The 23,341-nt window shown below is 48.4% G+C and overlaps 1 protein-coding gene across 3 annotated transcripts in view; it reads left to right on the top strand.

Annotated features, from left to right (window-relative positions):
• GALNT18 (polypeptide N-acetylgalactosaminyltransferase 18) overlaps positions 1-23,341 on the top strand; it is a 339,637-nt gene that overhangs the window by 291,402 nt on the left and 24,894 nt on the right. For all 3 annotated transcript variants that reach the window (XM_038569049.1, XM_038569048.1, XM_038569046.1), the window contains one exon: positions 296-391. In XM_038569049.1, coding sequence (XP_038424977.1) covers positions 296-391 — 96 coding nt within the window. The remainder of the gene's footprint in view (positions 1-295; positions 392-23,341) is intronic.

Raw genomic sequence — 23,341 nt, 5'->3', positions numbered from 1 at the left:
CCTAGCACCATCTTTTGTGTGTATGCATGCGTGTGTATCTTTTATTCCTACCTAGACTGTCTCGGTTTATTGTTTAACAATATGAGAATGTTTCTCTTTCACAGGAGACTGGGTCCCCTCAGCGGCTTTCTGCCAGCCAAAAGCTGGTGCTTGTTGCTTTCATAGTATTCCAAGGGCCTCGGGTTGATTATGGAAATGGAGCCTGTCTCAGTGGAATGCTGGCTTCTCCTGATTTAATGCATTTGTTTCTCTGCTCCTTTCTCTTTGGTGTGGCCGCCTCTCCTCTGGCGTGCAGCTGCAGAACTCTCTGAAGACCGATTTGTGTCTCGATCAGGGTCCGGACACAGAGAATGTTCCCATCGTGTACATCTGCCACGGGATGACACCCCAGGTGAGTTCCCTGGGAGAGCCCCCTGTGGGGGTGTACTCAGGTATGTCTGGCATGGGGAAGGATGGTTAAACTCGTGTCATGGTGATTCTAGGCCCAGGGGCCTCCAGGATTTTTCATTAGGAGTATGCTCATGAGTAAAAGGGGAGAATCATACCTGCCTTGCCTGGAAGGAAGCTGGGATAGCCAATGCTGGGATGCCTGGATCCTCAGGAGTGGGGAACAAGGAAGGCGATCAATTCCTAAAGGGGAACACCTGCCTTCTTTGGGGAGGCTGTGGGTAAATCACAGTCCTGGTTCTGGCAGCCATGCCCTTCCCTAACAGGAGGGAACCCAAGGGCCCCCCAAGCTCCCCGACATCTCATAATCCCTTCAGAGTGCCATTTCATAGCCTTTGGGGCTCTGCCCTTTAGTAGATCACAGCTGCAGTCCAAAATTTATAGCCACAAGAGCTTTTCTAGCTCGTCTGACCTTCTCCTGGTGGAGAATGAGGGGAAGCTATCAGGAAAATAAGTTATCCTAGGAAAAATCAGCCAGTCACAGCCTAGGCTTCAGATATCCAAAGAGGATGCGGAGACACAGACAAGAGAGATGACATATCCAACAAAGTGCAATGGACCATTGCCCCTGGCTGCCATAGACTAATCTGTTCTGATTTGACATTTCCAAGTTTACTTATCTTACCCCCAGAATTGCAATTTTTTTTAAAAGATCTTCTATACATAGAAGATATGTATATTTGTGCAATCATACTTCAGTGTATATAAAAGAGCCGTTACCCCCCTCAACACGCAACCGAAGGCTATCATGATATACGCGTGTCACCCGGCATACTGTGCTGGGCCTTCACGTCAATTGTCCACTGTGATCTCCTCCATCTCTTCCTTTCTGTGGGCCCAGCTGCTGTGGCATCACTGACTGGTCAGTCAGATCACACTATCCCCACACCACACCGTACAGCAACTCATTCTTCATTCTTACAATGCTGTGATATTTTTCAGGGTGGACTATTTTTATGTAAACTTTTTATTGACGTGTAACATGTGTATAGAAAGTAGACAAGTTTTAACTGTACAGATTAGTGAACTTTCAGAGCAAACACACCCACATAACCAGTACCCGGATCAGGAAAAAAGCATTATTGCCCGATTCTGAATTTTATATAAATAGGATCATAGGGTGTATGTCTTCTCGTGTTGCCTTCTTTCTTTCGTCATTATATTTATAAAGTACCTCCATGCTGCAACATGTAGTTGTAACTTTTATTACTATGTAATATTCCATTTTATGAGTATACCATATTGACTATACACTTACGGCTGATGGACACCTAGGATATTGCGAACTTGAGAGTATTATGAATACTGTTGCTCTGACCATCCTTGTTCATGTCTTTTGGTGCACATATGCACTCATTTCCTGTGGATTTATACCTAGGAGTCGAACCACTAGTCATTGGGTTGCTCTGGTTACTTATAGCAGACATTGACTGTATAGTGTGTAGTCTGCTGGGGCTGCCATAACATAATGCCACAGGAACTTTATTTTCTCATAGTTCTGATTCCTGGAAAGTTCAAGATCGAAGTGCTGGCTGATTTGGTTTCTGGTGAAGGCTATTTCTGGCTTGCAGATGGTTACCTTCTCTGTGTCCCCACATGGGAGGAAGAGAATGAGTGAGCTCACTGGTATCTCTTCTTGAAGGGACACTAATCCCATTGGATCAAGGCTCGACCCCTCATTTAACCTTAACTTGAAGATCTGGACAATTCTCAGCCTGCTCATATTTTTTAAAAATGAGAAAGCTTCTTCTGAAGAAAATACTGAGTGCAGCAAAATGACTATTTGATTAAGAGATTGTGGTGGGACTCATGGATGCAATCCACCATCGCAGCTGCAGAAGCCATAAATGTCGAGATGGGTTCATAGCAGCAGAGACACTGGCAGCCTGAACTAAAGAGAGAGCAGGACAGAATGAAGGCAGGCTGATGGGCCTCTTGACTTTCCCAAGACAGGACCGTAGAACATGCCCTCTTCCTCAAGAAAAGGGAAGAATGGTGCTGAAGACCATTCAGAGATCATCAGTGATGCCAGCCCACCATAGCCCTAAGAGCAAGGCTGTCTCCTCACAAGGTGGGCCTACCTCTCCGGTTTCAGTGGGCCAGGATGACCCTGTCCAGTGCCTCAGGAGTGGGACCAAAGCAGGGAACAGCTTGGGCAATGCCACTCCAGCAAGCCAAAGGGGCAGGCAACTGCACAGAGCCACGGGGGTGATGCTGCCACTCCAGTGGGCCTGGAGGGCAGAGCATCAAGACCAAGAGGGTTATTCTCAACCCTTGAGAGCTAACGGAAATAGTCTTGCCAAGGGTTTGGGCTTGTTTGGGACCCATCACTTCCTTCCTCCCAACTTCCCCCTTCTGGAATGCGCTTGTCTAGCCCATGTCTGTCTGACCACCGTATTTTGGAAGCACATAACTTATCTGATTTCATAGGCTTTTGGCTGGAGAGAAATTTTGCCTCAGCATAAATCATATCTTGAGCTTCACACACATCTGATTTAGATGATACTTGGATGATATTTGTACTTTAGACTTTAGAGTTGACGCTGGAATGCCTAAAGACTTTAGGGGCAATTGGGATGAAATGAATGCATTTTGCAGCAGAGAAGGAAATGAACTTGGGAGTCCAGGGGCAGAATGCTACGGACTGAATTGTATCACCCCAAAAATCATATGTGAAAACATTAATCCTGCCTGTACTTGGAGTAAGGAAGTAATTAGGGACAAATAGGTTATAAAGCTGGAAACCAAATCTGATAGAATTAGTGTCCGTGTAAGAAGAGACACAGAGAGTTCAGTCTCTCAATCTCTCTCTCTCTCCCCCACCCCTACCATGTGACAACACAGCAAGAGGGCAGCAGTTAGGGGGGTAGGAAAAGAGCTCCCACTAACAGCTGAACATACCAGCACCTGGATCTTGGACTTCCCAGCCTCCAAAACTATGTGAAAATGACTTTCTACTGTTTAAGCCACCCAGCCGGTGACATTTTGTTGTGGCAGCCCAAGCCAACCAATATACAGTGAAACAGTTTTCCAAATTAATTACATCAACTTTTACTCCCACCAACCACATATTAGAGTTCTAGTTGTTCCACATCCTTGCCAACATTTGGAATGACCTCTCTTGCTAAATTATAGACATTGTGGCAGGTGTATAGTAGTATCACACTGTGGTTTTAATTTGCATTTCCCTGATTATTAATTCCCTGAATTTTCAGCTCAGAAAATACCCACATTGTCCTTGAGTATTGGCCAAGGTGGCCAGGTCACAAATAGTTTGGCCTTTTTGTAAATTCCCTGCCTTTTATTCCTTGCAGTCCAGGAGGCAGCTTATGAACTGGCTTTTAACAAGTGGATGTGGAAATCTGCAGGGTTGTTGCTTATCTGGGCCACTGGACAAATAGTGAATGTTTCCTCTGTGGGATGGTGGATGTCAGTTGGGCAAAGGCTGCCAGGCTACCAGCTGCTGATGATTCGATATAGGGTAGTCTATGCTGTGGTTAAGAGCATGGATTCTGGAATCAGATTATCTGAGTCCAAATATCAGGTTTGACACTCTAGTTGTCAAGTTTTTAAATGGGGGCCTATTCTGTTTTCTGTAAGATAAAGATCTAAATGTGAGACAAGATTCCATCAAAATCCTAGAGAAGAACACAGGCAACACCCTTTTTGAACTCGGCCATAGTAACTTCTTGCAAGATACATCCACGAAGGCAAAAGAAACAAAAGCAAAAATGAACTATTGGGACTTCATCAAGATAAGAAGCTTTTGCACAGCAAAGGATACAGTCAACAAAACTCAAAGACAACCTACAGAATGGGAGAAGATATTTGCAAATGACATATCAGATAAAGGGCTAGTTTCCAAGATCTATAAAGAACTTATTAAACTCAACACCAAAGAAACAAACAATCCAATCATGAAATGGGCAAAAGACATGAACAGAAATCTCACAGAGGAAGACATAGACATGGCCAACATGCATATGAGAAAATGCTCTGCATCACTTGCCATCAGGGAAATACAAATGAAAACTACAATGAGATACCACCTCACACCAGTGAGAATGGGGAAAATTAACAAGGCAGGAAACAACAAATGTTGGAGAGGATGCGGAGAAAAGGGAACCCTCTTACACTGTTGGTGGGAATGTGAACTGGTGCAGCCACTCTGGAAAACTGTGTGGAGGTTCCTCAAACAGTTAAAAATATACCTGCCCTACGACCCAGCAATTGCACTGTTGGGGATTTACCCCAAAGATACAAATGCAATGAAACGCCGGGACACCTGCACCCCGATGTTTCTAGCAGCAATGGCCACGATAGCCAAACTGTGGAAGGAGCCTCGGTGTCCAACGAAAGATGAATGGATAAAGAAGATGTGGTTTATGTATACAATGGAATATTACTCAGCTATTAGAAATGACAAATACCCACCATTTGCTTCAACGTGGATGGAACTGGAGGGTATTATGCTGAGTGAAGTAAGTCAGTCAGAGAAGGACAAACATTATATGTTCTCATTCATTTGGGGAATATAAATAATAGTGAAAGGGAAAATAAGGGAAGGGAGAAGAAATGTGTGGGAAATATCAGAAAGGGAGACAGAACATAAAGACTGCTAACTCTGGGAAATGAACTAGGGGTGGTAGAAGGGGAGGAGGGCGGGGGGTGGGAGTGAATGGGTGACGGGCACTGGGTGTTATTCTGTATGTTAGTAAATTGAACACCAATAAAAAAATAAATTAAAAAAAAAAAAAAAAAAAAAAAAAAAAAGATACATGTTAATAATGGTATATACCATGAAGGTGGTTGTAAAGATTTAATACATGTCAAGTATTTAGAATAGTGTCTGGCATATAGTAAGTGTTCGATGAGTGTTAGCTAATAATATTGCTATAGTACTATACTATTATTATTGCTCACTAAGCTTTGCTCAGTCTATGCACTCTCAAGATTCTACCTCCAGCCCACGCTGGACTGACTTAGCCTCATGTGCCTGCCATGTCCCATGGATTCCTGCCCTGGTCAAAGCCTACCTGTAGACTAATGGAGCATCACTGAGTTTCTGTGGTAGCAAAACTGCAGTGGAGTGTGGGGGGAGGGCTTCAGGAAGTCTGAGTTCTAGGCTTGGTCTTGCCACACAGTGGCAATGTCACTTTTAACCCTCCCTGGGCCTTTATTTTGTTCTACTCTTTTATTGAGATATGATTTTACACTAAAATACACACATCTAAAGTGTACAGTTCAATGAATTTCCACATTTATGAACAACTGTGTAGGTACCATCCTGTCTGAGCCCATTATCCCACTGGGTTTCCTCATTCCTCCTCTTGGCCAATACTGCTACCCAAAGGTAATGACGATTCTGGTCCCTGGCACCATTGATTAGCCTCATCTGGGCCTGTCTTCTTCACAAATGAGGAAGCTGGGCTGGCCAGCTCCAGGCCCAGCTTTACCAGCTCTATCTACTTCCTCCAGTTCTTCCTTTCTGAAATTCAGTCTGGGAAGCTATGAGTTTATACTGTGCTTGCCAGGAAGGCTGGGGGCTTCTTTCCCTTGGTGCTTTATAATCAGCTTCTTGATGTAGATCTATAGCAAGTCTTAGAGACTTGGGTCCCCCTCCCCATTCCTCAAAGCCACAGTCATGTGTTTGGACTGTGCAGGAAACATAGGGGCCCAGTTACTCTCTCCCACCAGGCTTGCAGTTGCAGTGCACAGCTCTTAGTGCCCAGAGGTAAGGAGGCTGGACACTAACCTCGGATCAAACACAGTTCCCAGAACAAGCTGCTGTAGGGACCCTGCTATAGCAGGAAATAGTTGAGCCTGGCCAGCCTAGTGAGCTGGAGATAGGGTCCACCTGGAGATGGGCTGTGTGTCCTTAGTGGAGTTCATCCATCCACCAGAGGTAGACACGGGTGCAGGGGACAAGCGGTGAGTGATAAGGCAGGGCTTCTGACTGGCAGGCCTTCCCAAAGGTATCTACTTGCCCCTAAGAACTTCACTGGCACATAGAGGGGATGAGAAAAGGAGGAGCTCGAGGATGTCACCTCAATATGAAGCCAAGGTACACTTCATAAGGGGACTGTGGACAAAACAGGCCCCAAGGATTCTCTGAATCTGCTAGACTTAGTCCAAATCAGACCCTCAATATGTGTTTCCAGGGACATTTTTCCCCTGACTGGCAGCTCTCAGCAAAATCTTTGTTACCATGGCCACAGAGGCCAAGGAAAGACCAGGGAGATTCACATATGCACAGATGGGGCTGCCAGGACTGCCACATACAGCAGTACAGGTGGTGCACTGCATAACTTCAGGAAAGGGACGTGGCACCTCATGTTGTTGGGGAGCAGAGATGAGCCCAGGTGACAGTCTTTGTGCCGTCTGCTATGAAATCTCACACATTCCTCCCTACACATCACATATGATAGGAAGCTTGAAAATGTTGAAAGGCAAATGGTGAGGCAGTATATAGTGGTCAAGAACCAGGCTGTCTGGGTTCAAATCCCAGCCAGACCACTTACTAATCAGGTTCCTTGAGAGATGTCCAGATTTCCTTGTGCCTCAATTTCCTCACCTATATTATAGTAATACCTACCTTACAAAGTTGTAAGAATTTTAAAAATCGATGCACATAAAGCATCGAGACAACAAAACCTGGTACACAGTCACTGGTTACTAGATTTTGGCTATTCTTTACCAGGTTGGTAAAGAGATTCCAGACCATACCCTTGAGATGTGAATCATGTAGCCTGGAGAGGAGCAGATTTAAGAGGGACTTGAAAATATCCAACATTATAAAGACACAGATTTTTGGCTGAGTTTAAGGAAACTCATCCCAGTCATTGACTCAGGTGATATTGTGACTTCTCCATCCTCAGAGGCGTCCAAGTCAGGTTTGGTGAGCTCCAGAGGCGTTATGAAAGGTTCCAAATCATGTAGACAGATGCTTAAGCTAAGAAATTCCTAAGGGTCCTCCCACCTTGAAATTCTATGACTTTTTAATTCTTTGCATTTTTTTTTCTTCTTATATCAACGAGAGTCCACCAAGTACCGGAGAGTGTTCTTGGCCCTGGGAAAGAGTCATGAACCTGATGAAAGTCACTCTCCTCACTAAGTTCCCATCCTAGGGCTGTAGGCAGGCTATTCTTTATTTTTTAATCCTCCAGCCTTCACTACAGCCAGGACTTGGACTCTTCTCTCTCTCTCCTAAGAATTACATAAGTGGCCAGAGTTGAGCTGCCTACCTTGGATCTCAGCCAACCATGGCCAAGAATGGCTGGCGAAGGAGGAAAAAGGTCAAGAAGGCAGGACAGCAAGCCGGCTCTGTTTATCCTGCTGACCTTGACAGTCACTTCCCTCCCTTGGTTCCTTCTTTCAAATGTCTAAGTTTATCCGTTCAGGGTTTTAAAGCCAGAAAGAATCTGTAGTGGTCAGGTAATAATCCTCAAACCTCATTGCCATTAACCAAACAAGTTTATTTTGTTGATCCCAGAAAGTAAAATATGATTCTTAATCAAATTAAAACGAACATGTGACAAAAACTTAGTTGACTCATTCATAAGGAATCTAGTAAGAAGGTGAGGCAGGTACTGAGAGCATTTAAGGAGCTCAGGATCTGCAGGCACATTCTAAAAAGGAATGTTAGGATAAGATTGCTAGATTAGATACCGAAGTGGTTAGTGCCCTATAGGGAAATAAAATCATAGCCTTTAGTGTGATCTTTACTACGAAGGCAGAAATCTGGAAGTTAGCTTTTAACTTCATAGTGTCTGGGTACTAATCAAAAGGCAAATAGCAAAGTCAAACACAAGCACATTCTCCTGGAAAATTGCATCCTCTTGGGTGCACCTGTTAGACAGTGGCCCAGTATGAGAGTCAGAGGGTAGACCATTTCCTCTCCCATTTTGTCTTATTTCCAGGTCTTAGATAATTCTCTTACCCTTTTTACAAAGCTGGCTAAAGGTGGAGCACCTCCCCAGGCCATGAGCGGTGCAGATGCTCACAGTGGATTCACAGTCTGACCACGCGGACGTTGCCCTGTACTATTTCCTAAGGCAGCCACCACCAAAGTCTGCAAACTGGGCACCTCCAGCAGCCAAAATACTTTGTCTCACGGTTCTGGAAGCTAGAAGGTCAAGACCAAGGTGTTCCTGTGCCCTCTCAAAAGGCTCCAGGAAAGGATCTGTTTCAGGTGTCTCTGCTAGCTTCTGCTAGTCATTGGCCAACAGCATGGTGGTTGTGATGGCACAACTCCGCCTTCATGCGGTTCTCCCTGTGTGCGTGCCTCTGCCCCTTGTTTTAAGGAAACCAGCCATTCCTCATCATAACCTAACTAATTACATCTAACTAATGACTCTGTTTCCAAAGAAGGTCATGTTCTGAGATACTGGGGGAGGAGAGTTAGGACTTCAAATGTATGAATTTTTGAGGTACACGGTTCTACCCACAACATCCCAAAGAGGAAGGAGCGTGACTGGAAATCTGACTTTCACACCTCAGATGAAAAGTGCCTCACATCCCTCCCTCTCACGTTTGATTCGCCAGAGCCAATCACGTGGCCCTGCAGCTAACTCCCAAGGGTGTGGAAAGTCAAGGTCTTCTGCTGACCCAGGAAGCCTGTCTCTGCTGCAGACACTTAGATATTTGCTAAGTCCGGTCCACCTCTGACAAATAACAAGAAAATGACATCTGGGCATGTGAGCTGGTTGGCCTGAGCCCAGATGTACTGCAGGTCACTGGCAGACACAGGCCTGGGAAGGGTACCTGTATTTTGGCTTCTAGTTTCTCCTCCATTTTCATTCTTTCATTCTTCAAACATATGACGGGTTATCTTTCAGGAAGGCCCCATAGTTGGGAAAGTTTCATTTCCCTTGAGAAACAGACTTGGTCTAGTGATAGGAGTGGTATCATGGGACTACTCATAGTGGGGCCCAATGGGGCCCAAAGACTGGGCTGGAAAGAGGGGCTGGATTCACATCCGTGTTTAAACCCTTTGAGAGATTCTGCTTACATGTTGTTTAAAAAGTTTACTCTGATACAGTTGTGATATTCTCAGCTCTCAGAGAAGGCCCTGGGTAGGAGAAAGCATGGTGTAACTAATCAAATTAGTGAGGTGAAGCTGCTGGGAAGCACGTAATTGGTTAATGAGTAAACGTAACCATTTTATTTAAATTAGCAGCAAATTTCTAGCTATCCTCAAAATAACGGAGAATATTAGCCCTCATTAGTGTAATAGCCTGGAAAATCTCTTCTGCTGGGAAAAATACAACAATGGGGTCTCCCCACAGACTATTTATTTATTTAATCAATCACTCCTTCACTCATTCATTCTTTTGCTCATTCAAGAAACATGCCCTCGGTATTACTTTATGCCAAGAGTTGGGAGAGGCAAAGGCAGCTTTGCCTAGGCCCCAGACCTGGGCGAGTCCCAGTCTGGAGAGGGACCCAGGCACTTACGTCATAACAGTTCATATGACGCAACCTACTGCCCCAAACCACCTTCTCATGAGCCCATCAGGATGGATAGTGCAAGACAGGGCCTGGGGACTTCTCCCATTCTTTCTGCCTGCATCTTCTAGACTACAGTAGACACGGGAGAAAATAGGTTTCCTATGGCAAAGTAAGTTCATGGCTGTAGAAGAGAGAAGATAAAGGGATCTTTAATTCCCTCTAAAGTTTTGGAAATACTTAAGCTGTCACATTGTGCTTTAGGAAATGCTTTCTGACTAAAAGTATGAAGATCAGAGCTGATTTTAAAGAAGCATTCTATTTTTACCCAGAGACGAATGCCATGTTAGGTCAGGTAGTATGCATAATAAAAGTATGAAAAATACGGCATTTTTTATGGACTTTGGTGCCTTTGCTTTTTGGAATAGTTTGGAATTTCTTCCTCACGTTTTAAAGTTCTCACTTGGCTGGACACACATACACACATGCCATTCCCACTTGGGGCTGGTGATAAGCCAAGTCTCCTCCTCTGGCCAGCGGTGCTCCTGGTGGCAATGCATGGGGCATTGGAGGCCGCTCATGGATTGTGCACAAACCCCACATCTTTCAAGTAACATCTCAGAGACAATTGAAAAAGTTTTACCGTGTGGGCCAAGAATTTAGATCACCAGCCACTTCTCTGTGACTTTTGGGAGATTTCTCCACCGCTCTATGATTTTATTTATAAATACATCAGAATGTCGGGCACTGAATGGCTGTAAGGTTTTGAAACAAAAAGTCAAGTTTACTTCTTGGCTCTGATGTGGTTACACTGTGCCCCGCACGCCCCCTTGTGTGTGATTGTAGGGCCCGGGTGCCAGCTGGCAAGTATTGGTACAGTGCCCTCATGGGGCTACAGTTTGAGGGGAGCCTCAACCAGTCTTGAAACTTTGCTGACACCTCCAGCTCTGCATGATTCAGGGCCTGACCCACAGAGGGTTATCTTTATTTATTGGCCTCTGAGCTGTGGCATCTCATAATTCTGGGCCACAGAACGCAGAATAAGTGGTGCCTCTGGCTGAATTACCAAGAAGGCTCCAATGGCCTCTATGTGACAACACCTAACCCTGTGCTTAGAGGGTGATGGCAGGTGTTATAATGTCACACTGAGGACGGTCTCTCCAAGTATGAACAAGTGTGACACTCAAGGCTGGGATGAGGAGAGCTGTCTGCAGTCATCCCCCTGGACCCAGGAACCCCGGGGCTGGAGGGGCTCCCTTCATCCTTGCGGCTCTGGAAGCATCCATGGAGACCAGATGCCTAATGTGTCCTGACTGCACCTCAGGGCTCAGGAACTCACTGTTCTCTGTGTCTGCTCATCAGTGAGGAGTGAATGCGTTGTTTTCAATCCAGCCTGCAATCTCATTTCTTCCATACAGCCCTACTAAAGGACAGGAACTAGCCAGTCCTGAGCCCCGTGGGGATCCTGACTCTCCACTTATTAGCTCACCTGGGACAAGATACTTCATTTCTCTTTACCTCAAATATCTGTAACTTAAAACCTAGTTCATAGGTTTTAAATGCTACTTAACTATAGGCTATTATGTTATTTTTATTAATATACATTATATTTATATATGTACATATAATAGACATTTTATTTATATATATGTGTGTGTGTAATTACCATGTGTTAGTCTCCCTAGACATCTTCCAGATGTCAATTCATTTCATCTTAAAGCCATGTTGTCACTATATTCTCAAAGATGTTGGCTCAAAGGCATAAAGGTGTCCCAAGTCCCCACCCGACGGGTGGTGCATGCAGACCCACAGGGTGCAGAACACCACGTAGGTGTAATTATGTCACACCCAAGAGCACCCTTTCTCCGAGCGGAAGAAGGTGCTCACAGCTGGGAAGAGCAGGCTGTTTTCTCTCCCGGCACTGCCTCCCTTAGGCTCTAGATGCTTCCCCAGGGCACAGCCCAGGTGACCCGCCATAGGGCTCCTTCTCCATCACCGACAGACCCTGGACCTGCCCACAGTTAGCAGCTGGAGCTTGTCCCTGCCCGGGGTGGGTGAGCGCCAGCCAGTTCCGCAGCCTGCTTTGGGAAAGCGCCCCTCTCCGTTTCCCTTTTGGTGGTTGCACTGGGAGCCCACACATCAGCTCGGTGAGGGGGGGTGTGCACACAGGGAGGCGCCGATGGGTTCGTTAGCACACAGATGTCGGTGCCACAGTGGTAACCTACTCTCACAGAGAGATGGTGAACTCTGCGCGGCTCCGCAAGCTTCGCTACAAAAAAAGGAAAGGAGCCACGTGATTTGTTATTCATTCCACACGATACGTTCTTCACTTCATGACCAAACTCCACAATTAGAGTGGTACACAGTGAGTTCTGCGTGCCTTTAATGAGGCTCCCACAGGTGGGGAGAAGCAGTCATTGGCAGCACCACAGTAGGCCAACACCGGGGAACGTGGTTGTGGCTCAGCACCCAGTGGGCCAACACCGGGGAACGTGCTTGTGGCTCAGCACCCAGTGGGCCAACACCGGGGAACGTGCTTGTGGCTCAGCACCCAGTAGGCCAACACCGGAGAACATGGTTGCGGCTTAGCACCCAAGGGCCAACACCAGGGAACATGGGGGTGGCTCAGCACCCAGTGGGCCAACACCAGGGAATGTGGTTGTGGCTCAGCACCCAGGGAGAGGCTGCACCTCCCACCCACCACTCCCGACCCTTGGAGAGCTTTGCTTCTCAGGCCTCTGGTTGGGGGCAGGTCACTGAACCAGCCTCAGAGCAGCTGACTTTAGATCCCGCCTTGGACCTGGCTCTGTGCTGACAAATCACTTCACCGCTCCGAGCCTCAGCTTCCTGATCCGTAAAATGGGACGGACACTGAGGTGTAAGTGAAGCAGCACACCCTAATGCACCCAGCACCAAGCCTGGCACAGGATCCGGCTCAGTAACGTGGGTTTCCTGTTCTTATTAGGGCATCCTCTCAACATTTTTGAAAGCTCGCTAGGCTGCCTAGACATAATAATACTGACGACAGCTTCCGTTTCTTGTTTACTGCTCCCTGGCATCTTGCAAATGCTCTGCGTGCATAACGTCAGCTCCTGCTCTCAGCTGCCCTGGGAAGTAGGTTGGGCTGTTACCCCATTCAAACAGGGGAGGAGCCTGGGCCTCAAGGCAGTTTCGTAACTTGGTCAGGGTCACAGAATTACCACCTGGTGGCACCTGGTTGCCCAGCTGCCGAGCCCATGCTCAGAGCCATGACTTAATACTGCCTCCCTAGTTTCATCAAAGCTGTGGCCTCTGCTCTCAGGAAGTTCTCTGGGCAGGAGGACGAGCCACTGCAGAGTGGCAGGATGAAGGCCTGTACCTCGGAGGTATTCAGAGTGCACTTGCTGGATAAATAAAGCCTGCTGTGACCATATAGGGGAGGGAGGGTTTAGCCCACCACCAGCCATGCTCTTCCTCTTAGGATCTAAAGGAAAACCGGGTCTGACTTGCAGTTTTCTCCCTAAAGGAACTATCACAGGTTCCTGAGACTAGGCTGAAGGGGATTTGAAAATACTACCTAGCTGGGGATGCTTGGGTGACTCGCTCGGTGAAGCATCTGCCTTCAGCTCAGGTCATGATCCCAGAAGGAAGGAGCCTGCCTCTCCCTCTCCTTGCCACTCCCAGTGCTTGTGTTCTCCTCTTGCTCTCATTAGATAAAGCCTTTAAAAAAAAAAAAATACTACACAGAAGGCACTGCCCTTCCCCATCCATCCAGGGCTTGAGCACAGGCGAGTCAGCTTCTCTTGCTTCTTGAGAACTCCTTACATGTGCCTCTGGCCTTTGAGGTTCCCTCTTCCCCCTGAGGAACTGGGGTAACCATTTACCCTTTGGAAGACGTCTAGTTTCAACAGTCCAGGAGCAAAGCACCAGAGCCAAGGCTGCCCCTGCATCTCCCTCCTTCTTACCCCTCAGGTCTCAGCCAGAGTCCACTTCTGCGGGGCAGCCTTCTTCGGACCACCCTGTCCCAGGTGCCCTCACTAGTTGTTCTCTGCACCCAAGGCTGGGTTCGCCTGATTGCTTCGCCGCTCATGCAGTATATGGACAAATGTGACCATAATCACAGTGGGCAGTTAACCATGAAATTGTTTACTTGTTAAAGTTGTGATCTACCACTAGATCTTGAGGGCAGGCACTTGCTTGTCCTCCAGCGTATCGCTTGAGCCTAGCACACTGCCTGGCACAGAGCAAGCGCTCCGCGCCCTTCTGCTTAGTAAATGAATCTGGTCATAAAGTTGGTGGATTTTGGAGTAATTGAAAGTAGTCTTCCCAACAAAGGCCTCCTAGCAGCCTGCCCAGCCGCGTTGGTTTTGCCACTAATCAGCCTTTACCCAAAGCCTGATTCTTCCGTTAAGTAGCATTAAAAACATCCATCTGATAAAGGTTTTGTGAGGATTAAGTGGAGAAATACATACGGTGCTCAGCTCTATGCCTGGTACACTGTAAATCCTCAATCAATATATTGCAATTGCTGTTATTTTTAGTGGTCATATAAGTTATTATTAGTGAAGATAAGCTCTAGCAGGATCTATATCTCTTCTTTTAGACCCAGTATCTTTTCGTGGGGACCTGGGGCTGGGAGCTTGAGAGATATAACCTCCCCCACTGGGATGGAAGCCAGATCCGGTGTATTTTTCTGAACGAGGGCCAGTTGTTACAGGTGCAGGTTGGACAGGAGTGGGGAAGGAGAGCCTTCCCATCAGGGCCTACAACTCACCCTTCCACTCGAGAGGGTTCCGCAGAACACCCAGGAGTGCCCGGGATGCTAGCAGTGAGCCAGGGACAGAGGATAGGTTACAAGCACTCCGTCTCTGGTGGACTGCTGATACAGTGGCCCCCTTCCCCCTGTCCACCCCCCTGTCCCCCGCAAAGCCTCTTCCTTCAATCTGGAGCAGGAAATGGGGAGGTTTCCCACAGTTGATGTGTGTGCTCTACTGCTCTTGGCACAAAGGCAGGCCCTCAAGCAGTGAGCTGTAGCATTTATTGCTCCTTGCTCCTGTTTCTTAGCAGGGTGTCACTAGCATGTTGGGAGGGGCAGTTCTTCCCTGTGTGGGTCTGTCCTACTCAGCACAGGATGGCCAGCGTCCCCAGACTGACCAGCAGGAGACGGCGGTGTGGACCAGACCATCCCCGTGCACCTGCCAAAGGTGCCCTGGGGAGGAGGTGATGCCGCCCCTGGCTGAGAATGTGCTAACGAAGGAGCATAAGACGCAGGCTCCAGGGTTTGGGAATGGCTAGTAGCATTGCGTGGGGACGGCTGGATGGTGTTTATCCCAGGGCAGCTTAAGGATATGCTGGTCTAGTTCAAGAAATTTCCTAAGCAGATGTGTTCAGAATGTATTAGGGGCATAAATGGATTCTTATATTTGATTTTTCCAGCTAACTTCATTGTCACCACACTGCCTTTGTCCCAGCTGCTTTTTCTGAGATCTGCTCATTGCTGTGCATTAGTCCTGCCGGCGCAGAGCTTTTGTGGAGTCCTTGAGGTTAGCACTGTGTTAATATACTGGGAATTTCAGCAGAGCCGGGCCCTCTAAATCAATCACTAGAACAGCTTTATTTTTTTTTCTTGCTCAAAAATACACTATTAAATGCAGGAACACGTGTGGGAGTGGAGGTTGACTTGGGTGAAGGACACGCTTTAAAAGGAAAATCTCATAACATTTTTTCTGCAGGAAAAAGGCCTTGCTGGTCTTAATTCTTGTAGAACCGAGCTATAGAACACCTTTACGTCTCTGCAGTATCTTTAGCTCCTCGGAATATCCTGAGCTGCTCAGAAGTCACTCAGTCATATTTGCCTGGGGCATTCTAGGTGCTTAACAAGTATATATTAAATAAAGAAATGACCGAGTTCATGAAAAATTAAAGCCTTTTAAGTGATGATCACAAAATGGACTGAGCCGATATTCACCTTCTCAGTTCCCAGTTGCTCAGGGGTTTCTAGGGTGGCAGGGTTTGAGCTGGCACCTACCTCTGAAGAGTGAGGATGATTGATGCCATTGGTGTGGTTTACGAGTATGTCGAGGTCACGGGACGTCTGGGAGGACGTGGTAGGTAGAGGGCCTCCGTCCAGGGAGGCGAGTGCAGCAGACAAGGAGCCAGTGAGCGTAGATTCCTCTCCCCTTGAGTTTGCCATGAAGGGGTGGAAAGGAAAAGAAGCTGGCTACTAGGGGGGACATGGAATTGAGAGCAGGTGTGTATTCTGATTTGCTTTTTAAGGGAAGCTAGAGGAGCATGTCTGAGGCTGAGGGGAGGAAGTCTGTAGAGGGAGAGGTCTGATATATGGGGAGAGAATGAAGCAACGTTCTCAGGGTGGGGAGAGGGCAGGGACAGGAGAGGATGGGGCGCAAAGCCAGTGGGGCTGACGCTGGGCTTCAGGGGAGGAGCTTTGTCCTCTGAGGGCCGAGGGCAGGATGGAGCCTGGTCCAAGAGGAACAGGTTTGCAGGTTGCCTTGCAAGTCAAAAGCATGGGGGCTCTGCTTATACTCCAGGGTGGCTCAGAGGCCCAGCAGGCACCCCCAGAGGCCCTAGTGGGGAGGGCAGCATGGAGGGGCATGGCTGCAGCTGAAGACCATGAGTCTGGGGGGAGGGTGTCTCTAATTTGCCCAATTCCGTGATTTGTCGTGGGTCATGCCCAGCTTCCAGGGAGAAGGTGTGGAGAAGGCGAACAGGCTGCAGGAGCGGGCCTTACAGGGTGTTGAAGGCAAAAGGAATAAGGAATTAAAGACTGGGAGGTGCTGGCAAGGGGGTGGTTGGGGGAATTTCAGTGCAGCCTTTCAAGGAACGTGGAGAGGCTGGGAAGGAGATAAAGAAGGGGAGGAAAGAAAAAAAGGTTATTATTCTGAAGGTCTCAGGTGGATGAGCAGGCATTGGGGACGTGAGAGAGTAATCAAGATGAATAGGTGGTTGGGTGAAAGTAGGGCAGCGGAGGGTGAGATCCTGGGGTTCTCCTGGGGTAGATCCTGGCAGTTCTAGCCGCCAAGATCTCGGGTGCAGGTGTGGGTGGCTGAAGCGCAGTACAAGGGGCCCCCCAGAACCGAGGCCCGGGTGCAGGTGGGGCCGTTCATCGCCCACAGAGCTGCCCAGGGGATGGAGGGGCGACGGCACACTGCTGGGGAGCCCGTGGGCGAGGAGCACACAGCGGGCAGCGCGAGGGGGGCCTGACGGCCGATGCCTAAGGAGGCCGTGTCTCTGTCCCGGATGGAGGGCTGAGGTGAAGGGGCACTGCTGTGGGGAAAGGGGAGTCTTGGCCCCGCCTCATGTCCCTGGCGGGAGAATCAGCAGATTCATTTTTTAAACATTTTTTTAAAAATGTTTACAAGCTATTTTTTTAAAAAGATTTTATTTATTCATGAGAGAGAGGCAGAGGGAGAAACAGGCTCCTCGCTGGGAGCCCGATGTGGGACTTGAACCCAGATCCCAGGATCACACCCTGAGCCAAAGGCACTCAACCACTGAGCCACCCAGCTGCCCAAGAATAGCAGATTCAAAGCCCGCAAGGGTGGAAGTGTCTTCCAGAAGAGCCATGCGCAGTAGTGACAGAAGTCCCTTTTGGGTGGAAAGGACTGTTCTTGAAAGCTCCTGGGAGTTGGGTAGACATTGGGGGAGGGTTTGGGATGAGGGGGAGCAAAGGAAGCTCAGCCAGGAAAGAAGCACAGAGGGGTAAGAGGGGTTGAGCGAGGGCGAGAAATCCCCACAAAGACAACAGAAGTTAGCCGTGCTGAACACACGGAGGCCCATGGGAACTGGGAGGAAAGGGCTCGGGGGCCCATCCCCTCGTCCTCGGCCGCTGCAGTCACCCTGGGTCCCCCAGAGTACCCACTCCCCAGGCTCTCACGGCAACCGACCTCCATCCCCATCACACCCTGGTCCAAGGTCAGCAGGGCTTCCCAGCTGCCAAGGAGGAAAAGGGCTGGGTCCCGGTCACCTAGAGAGGTCAGGGAAGGCTTCCTGGAGGAGGAGCCGCATCTGGACCTCAGAGAAAGAGTAGGATGTGCACAAGCGAAAGCGGACCAGAAAGAACACTTCAGGAGTGGGAGCCGCAGGTGGGAAGAATGGAGCCTTCCTTTCCTTCTTCAGTAAGAAGCAGTGCATTGTGCCTGGGAGCTGGGTCTCGGAGCCAGGGGCCCTGAGTCCAGCTCCCAGCTTTGCCCCTTGCTCCACATTCATTTGCCTCTCTCGAATTCCATTTTCTCACCTAAAAATGGAGACAATAATACTCCACTTATCCAAGGCTCTTTTGAGGATAAAACCAGTGTATTTGTAAAGCATTTAGCATCCCCGACACACAGTCTGAGCTCTTTGCATAATATCATTAGTATAATTATTTTCTGTAATCGGGAGGGGGAAAAAGAGCAGCAGTTTGCTGAGGACCCACACCCTGTACCATATACTTCACAAAACACACCTCTGAAAGGAGCTACCTGTGTCATTTTTAGCACATAGAAAACTACCCCAAAATTCAGTGGCGTAAGATACATCCATTTGGGACGCCTGGGTGGCTCAGCTGTTGAGGGTCTGCCTTCGGCTCAAGGTGTGATCCTGAAAGTTCTGGGATCGAGTCCCACATCGGGCTCCCTGCATGGAGCCTGCTTCTCCCTCTGCCTGTGTCTCTGCCTCTCTCTGTGTGTCTCTCATGAATAAATAAATAAAATCTTTTTTTTTTTTTTTAAGATATATCCATTTATTGAGCTCAAGACTCGGAGGGTCGGCAGTTTGGGCTGGGCTGATCCTGTCTTCTGCTAGCTTCAGCTGGGCTCAATCAGGCATCTGTGGCCAACCGCTGGTCAGCTAAGTTGGGTCGGCTGCTGGAGGTTGGCGGACTGTCAGCTGGAAAGAGGGAGCTTCTGGGGCATGTGTGTTTCATCATCCAACGGGTTCATCTAGGCTCCTTCACATGACGGCAGTGACAGGGGTCTTAGGAGCAACAAGAAAGGACAAGCATAACTGCATGAGTTTGCTGGAAAAAGCTTGTCATTGCCAAAAGTCAGCCACAAGGCCACGTCCAAGCCCAGCTTCGGAGTGCAGACAGAGGCAGAGATGGCATGCAGTGATGGGGAAAATCTGTGGCCATTTTTATAACATCACAATGGCTATGGCCACTTTGTATTATTTCATTCATTCGCTCATTCATTTGTTCACCGATTCATCCAAAAGTATTTATTGAGCACCTGTCTTGTGGTGTGGCAAGAAAAGGCATCCCCCAAAGAATGGCCTCAGTCTTCTAGCACTCTCTGCATCATAATGCAGTCCATCTGGCATTGCTGTCTGAGGTCTATAACATCCAGTAAAGACGTGAGCTGGACCTTTTTTCCCCAGTAAAGAAGGTTTTATTCTTCTCAGGGAAGAAGGAGGTAGAGATGGAGACGGTGTTGGAGCTTGCACAATCGAGATTTACATTTGCAAACTACAATCAGGCACCAATGTTTCATCCACATGAGGTCCATGTCTCTGAGCTAACCTCTCCCTACTGGATCTTAACTTGTAGGTTTTATTACCATGATCTTTCCCCCCATCTTCCTGACCACTGAGATTGCTGGTGAGTCGAGCTCACCATTGACCTCATATGTGAAAATCTGCCAAATACACACACACACACACACACACACACACACATACTCTCTCTCCCACTCCCCCTCTCTCCCTCTCCCTGGGAACATTCTAAGCTCTTCTTTATATATATATGTGTATATATGTATATATATACACATATATATATGTATATATATATATTTAAATTTATTTTTTTATTTGTGTTCGATTTGCCAACATATAGAATAACACCCAGTGCTCATCCCTCAGTGCCCGTCACCCAGTCACTCCCACCCCCCGCCCGCCTCCCCTTCCACCACCCCTAGTTCGTTTCCCAGAGTTAGGAGTCTCTCATGTTCTGTCTCCCTTTCTGATATTTCCCGCTCATTTTTTCTCCTTTACCCTTTATTCCCTTTCACTATTATTTATATTCCCCAAATGAATGAGACCATATAATGTTTGTCCTTCTCCGATTGACTTATTTCACTCAGCATAATAGCTCTTCTTAACTCAATGCAGGATAACCGTTGGGCTGAGCCTTCAAATAATCGAGCACCCAGCCCCACCCCATTGCTCATGGGGCCAGGTGAGAGTTAGGCTTGGCACAGACTGCATCCTGGGAGCAAACACTGAGAATCTTGTCCTCAAGAGAGAATTCCCATTCCATCTTCACTATTGATCTCCAAGGTGCTGGTTCAAAACAGAACAGGGACCCTTAAGAGAAGTCTTAGAGGAAGGGCCATGAAACAGGCACTAGGGAGGAAGCCTGGATGGACTTCTGACCTGGAGTTCGAGGACTTGAATAGTTTATTAACACATGCACTTAATGAGCTAACGTGTTTTGAGTACGTGTCCCATGTCAAGCAGTGTTTTGGACAATAGAGATACAATTGTGCTTCCTGCCCTTGGGAAACTGGTAACGTGATGGGAGAGATCCCATGTTACAAGAACAGCACTACTGGCTAACACTAACCAGCCCTCTGGCCATACAGTTGCCCAGCAGCTCTGGGCAACAGGTCCTGTTCAGATCGCCTGCTTTTGCAGATGAGGAAATGAAAAGAATGCGTGGCCAAGGGCATCGTCAGCAGTCACACAGCTCACCAACAGTGAGGGGAGGGGGACTTAAATTAGGCAGTTCAGATCCAGAGTCCAGAGTCGATCTTTCTAGAGCCAACCCCTTGCCCTCCCCACCCCCTGCTGGATCAAGTTTTCTCGTTACCTACTTTCCAAGTCCTTTGTTGTTTTCCTCAAGAGCATGCATCGCATTCTGTGATTCTATTTTTGTGTGATGATTTGGTGAGGGAGCATAGCAAAATGGTTGTGTCGGTTAGTTCAGGCTTCGTTATGCTCCAGTAACAGATGCCCTCGAAATCCAAGTGGCTTACAATAACAGACGTTTCTCGGTCATGCTACTTGTCCAAGTCTTTGCTGACCTTATCTCCCTCTTGCAGCGCCTTGTCGAAAGCAGCCGATAGTAACAAAGGCCTGCGCTTCGTCTAAAGCCCCGTCCACCAAGTGACTGCAGGCAGCGGTTGCACCCGGTGTCTCCCCACTGCGTAAAAGAGGTCACCACCTCCGCAGCCTCCACAGAGGCTTCCTCACTGCCCACTCTCCGGCCCCAAAGTCCATGTCCCATATCTTAGAATTTCACAGCACCCCTCATCTAGTAGCGATTTATCATTCAGCTTAGGAGGAGGGCCCCCGAATGACTCACAGCAACAGGTGCTTATTTCTTGCTCATGCTCTGCGGTCATCATGGTTCAGCGTCAGCTCTGTGTCATCTCGCCTAAGAAGCAGCTCCCATCTGGGACACTGCCAGGCCGGTGGCAGAGAGTAAGAAGAGCTATGGCACATCACAAGATTGCCCTTAAAGCTTTTGATTGGAAATGGCACATATCTCTCCCGTTCGTATCCCATTGGTGAAAGGCACGTGGCCAAGTGTGACACGAATGCTGCAGGGACGTGTAGTAGCTCAGTCAGGAGGGGGAACACAGGAGGGGCATCAAAGGCCAGAACGGTGAATCGATCTGCTCAAGTAGTGGAGGAGCATGCACTGGCCGTCGCAAGCTGACGCCGAGCTGGCAGGAGGTAGTGTCTGGGGACCGAAGAATCCCGGGACACATGATCTGTTCCATCTTCGCTGTTTGTCAGTGAGTAGACGCAGCTCGTAGCAGACCAGCAGACCCAGCTATGAAGGGCTCTGAGCAGCACCGTCCAAAATAGGGACCAAATTGGGACCCGGCGGTCAGAGAGCAGGGGACTGATATTTCAAGATAGTGAACTTCGTATTGGACAAGTGAGCTGTGTTTGTGCATTCGAGGGGAGGCGGTTATTATCGACCACAACTGCAACACCTTTGGGCAGCTTCAGCTACACACAAAGGGTGGGTGCTATTACAGAAACGCGGGGTGACTGCATTGCATAGACTCAAAAGGAGGGTCAACAGTGGTGCAGGGTGGGGAGGGGGGTGGGGGGGCAGCTCCAGGGGCCTCATGGATCTGCTTGAGCTAAACCTGTCCTAGCTACAGAGCTGCCTCATCTCTGCGTCTTTCCAGCTCATGTTTTAAATTCCTGGGAGGAGACAGGCTTCTCAGCCCCTTGACAGCCCCTCTGCCCCGTGGGCAGGTGGTAGAGGCACAGGACACAGACTGTCTGGGGCCCGCCCCTGGCCGGAGCCATTCTCAGGGGAGGGGTCATTGTCAGACACTGTAGGCCAAGTGCAGCGACACCTGCTCCTGCTTCGTCACAACCGCCGGCACCAGTCCTTGGCTTTGTGCCCTCTCATCATGTTCTGAAAAGTACAGAGAACAGGGGGGACAAGGGAGGGGTGGCCCCAGATCCAAGATGAGCAGCTAAGGCCCAGGGCGGGGCAGGCGGCGAGCACTGCTCCCTAGAGGCAGGTGCAGGAGGCTGCAGAAAGTCTGCTCGGCCAGGGATCCCAGTCCAGGGCACCCGCTCCTCGTCTCACCCCAGGCCGCACCAACCTCACTTTCCCGTAACTCGGACTTCCTCTGTGTCCTCAGCTTCTTCTCCTCTTATACCCACATGATAGATAATTTTCAGAGACTCGGCTCGCTCCCAGGGGCTTCCTAAGGCGATGTGAACCTCCAGGCTCACTAGCCTCCCACCCACTAAAGCAAGCATTCTAGGCTGCAGATGAGTGAGCTGGGTCTTTATCTTATTAAAAAACAATCAGACGTTCACAAACTTCAGTAACATTTTTTAAGTGACTTGTTTTATCATAGTAAATGAATAAATCCTATGGGTACATACCATCTACATTCACCCTGTAGCTAAAGACCACTGTGGTTTGATCCTTTCACTTCATTCCCTTTGGTGTTCTTGAAATATCTCCCGGGTATTGTATATCAGTCGAGACTCTCGGTTGCCAGTGACAGAGACCTAACTCGAACCAACTTAAATGCAGTTCTCTCATGTAATCAACAAGTTCCATGTCTGGGCCCAGCTTCAGGCAGGGCTTGATCCAGGGGCAGAAATGAAGCTTGCTGCACTCCTGTCTTCTCTTTTCTTCCCTTCCCTTCCCCTCTCCTCTGTTCTTCTTCCTCTTCTTTCTCCTCCTCCTCCTTCTCCTCCTCCTCCTCCTCTTCTTTTCTCTCTCCCTCCCACCTGCCCTCCCTCCCATTTTTGGCTACGGTTCCCTTCATATGTAACCTTAGTCTTTCTTATATTCAAACGGAAAAGGATTCCCTGATTTTCCTGAAGAAGAAGGCAGCAAGTAGCTCTGGGCCTAGAACCTTCCAACATACTCCCACAAATAAAAAAAATCTGAGGGAGGACTTTGATTGGCCCAGACTGGATCAACATGTCCATCCTGGGACCAATCCCTGGGCCAAGGCAATGGGGTACTGTGACTGGCCAG

The sequence above is a fragment of the Canis lupus genome, chromosome 21 (genome assembly GCF_011100685.1).
Source record: "Canis lupus familiaris isolate Mischka breed German Shepherd chromosome 21, alternate assembly UU_Cfam_GSD_1.0, whole genome shotgun sequence".
Taxonomy (NCBI): Eukaryota; Metazoa; Chordata; class Mammalia; order Carnivora; family Canidae; genus Canis; species Canis lupus.
This window is presented reverse-complemented; position numbering and strand designations above follow the sequence as displayed.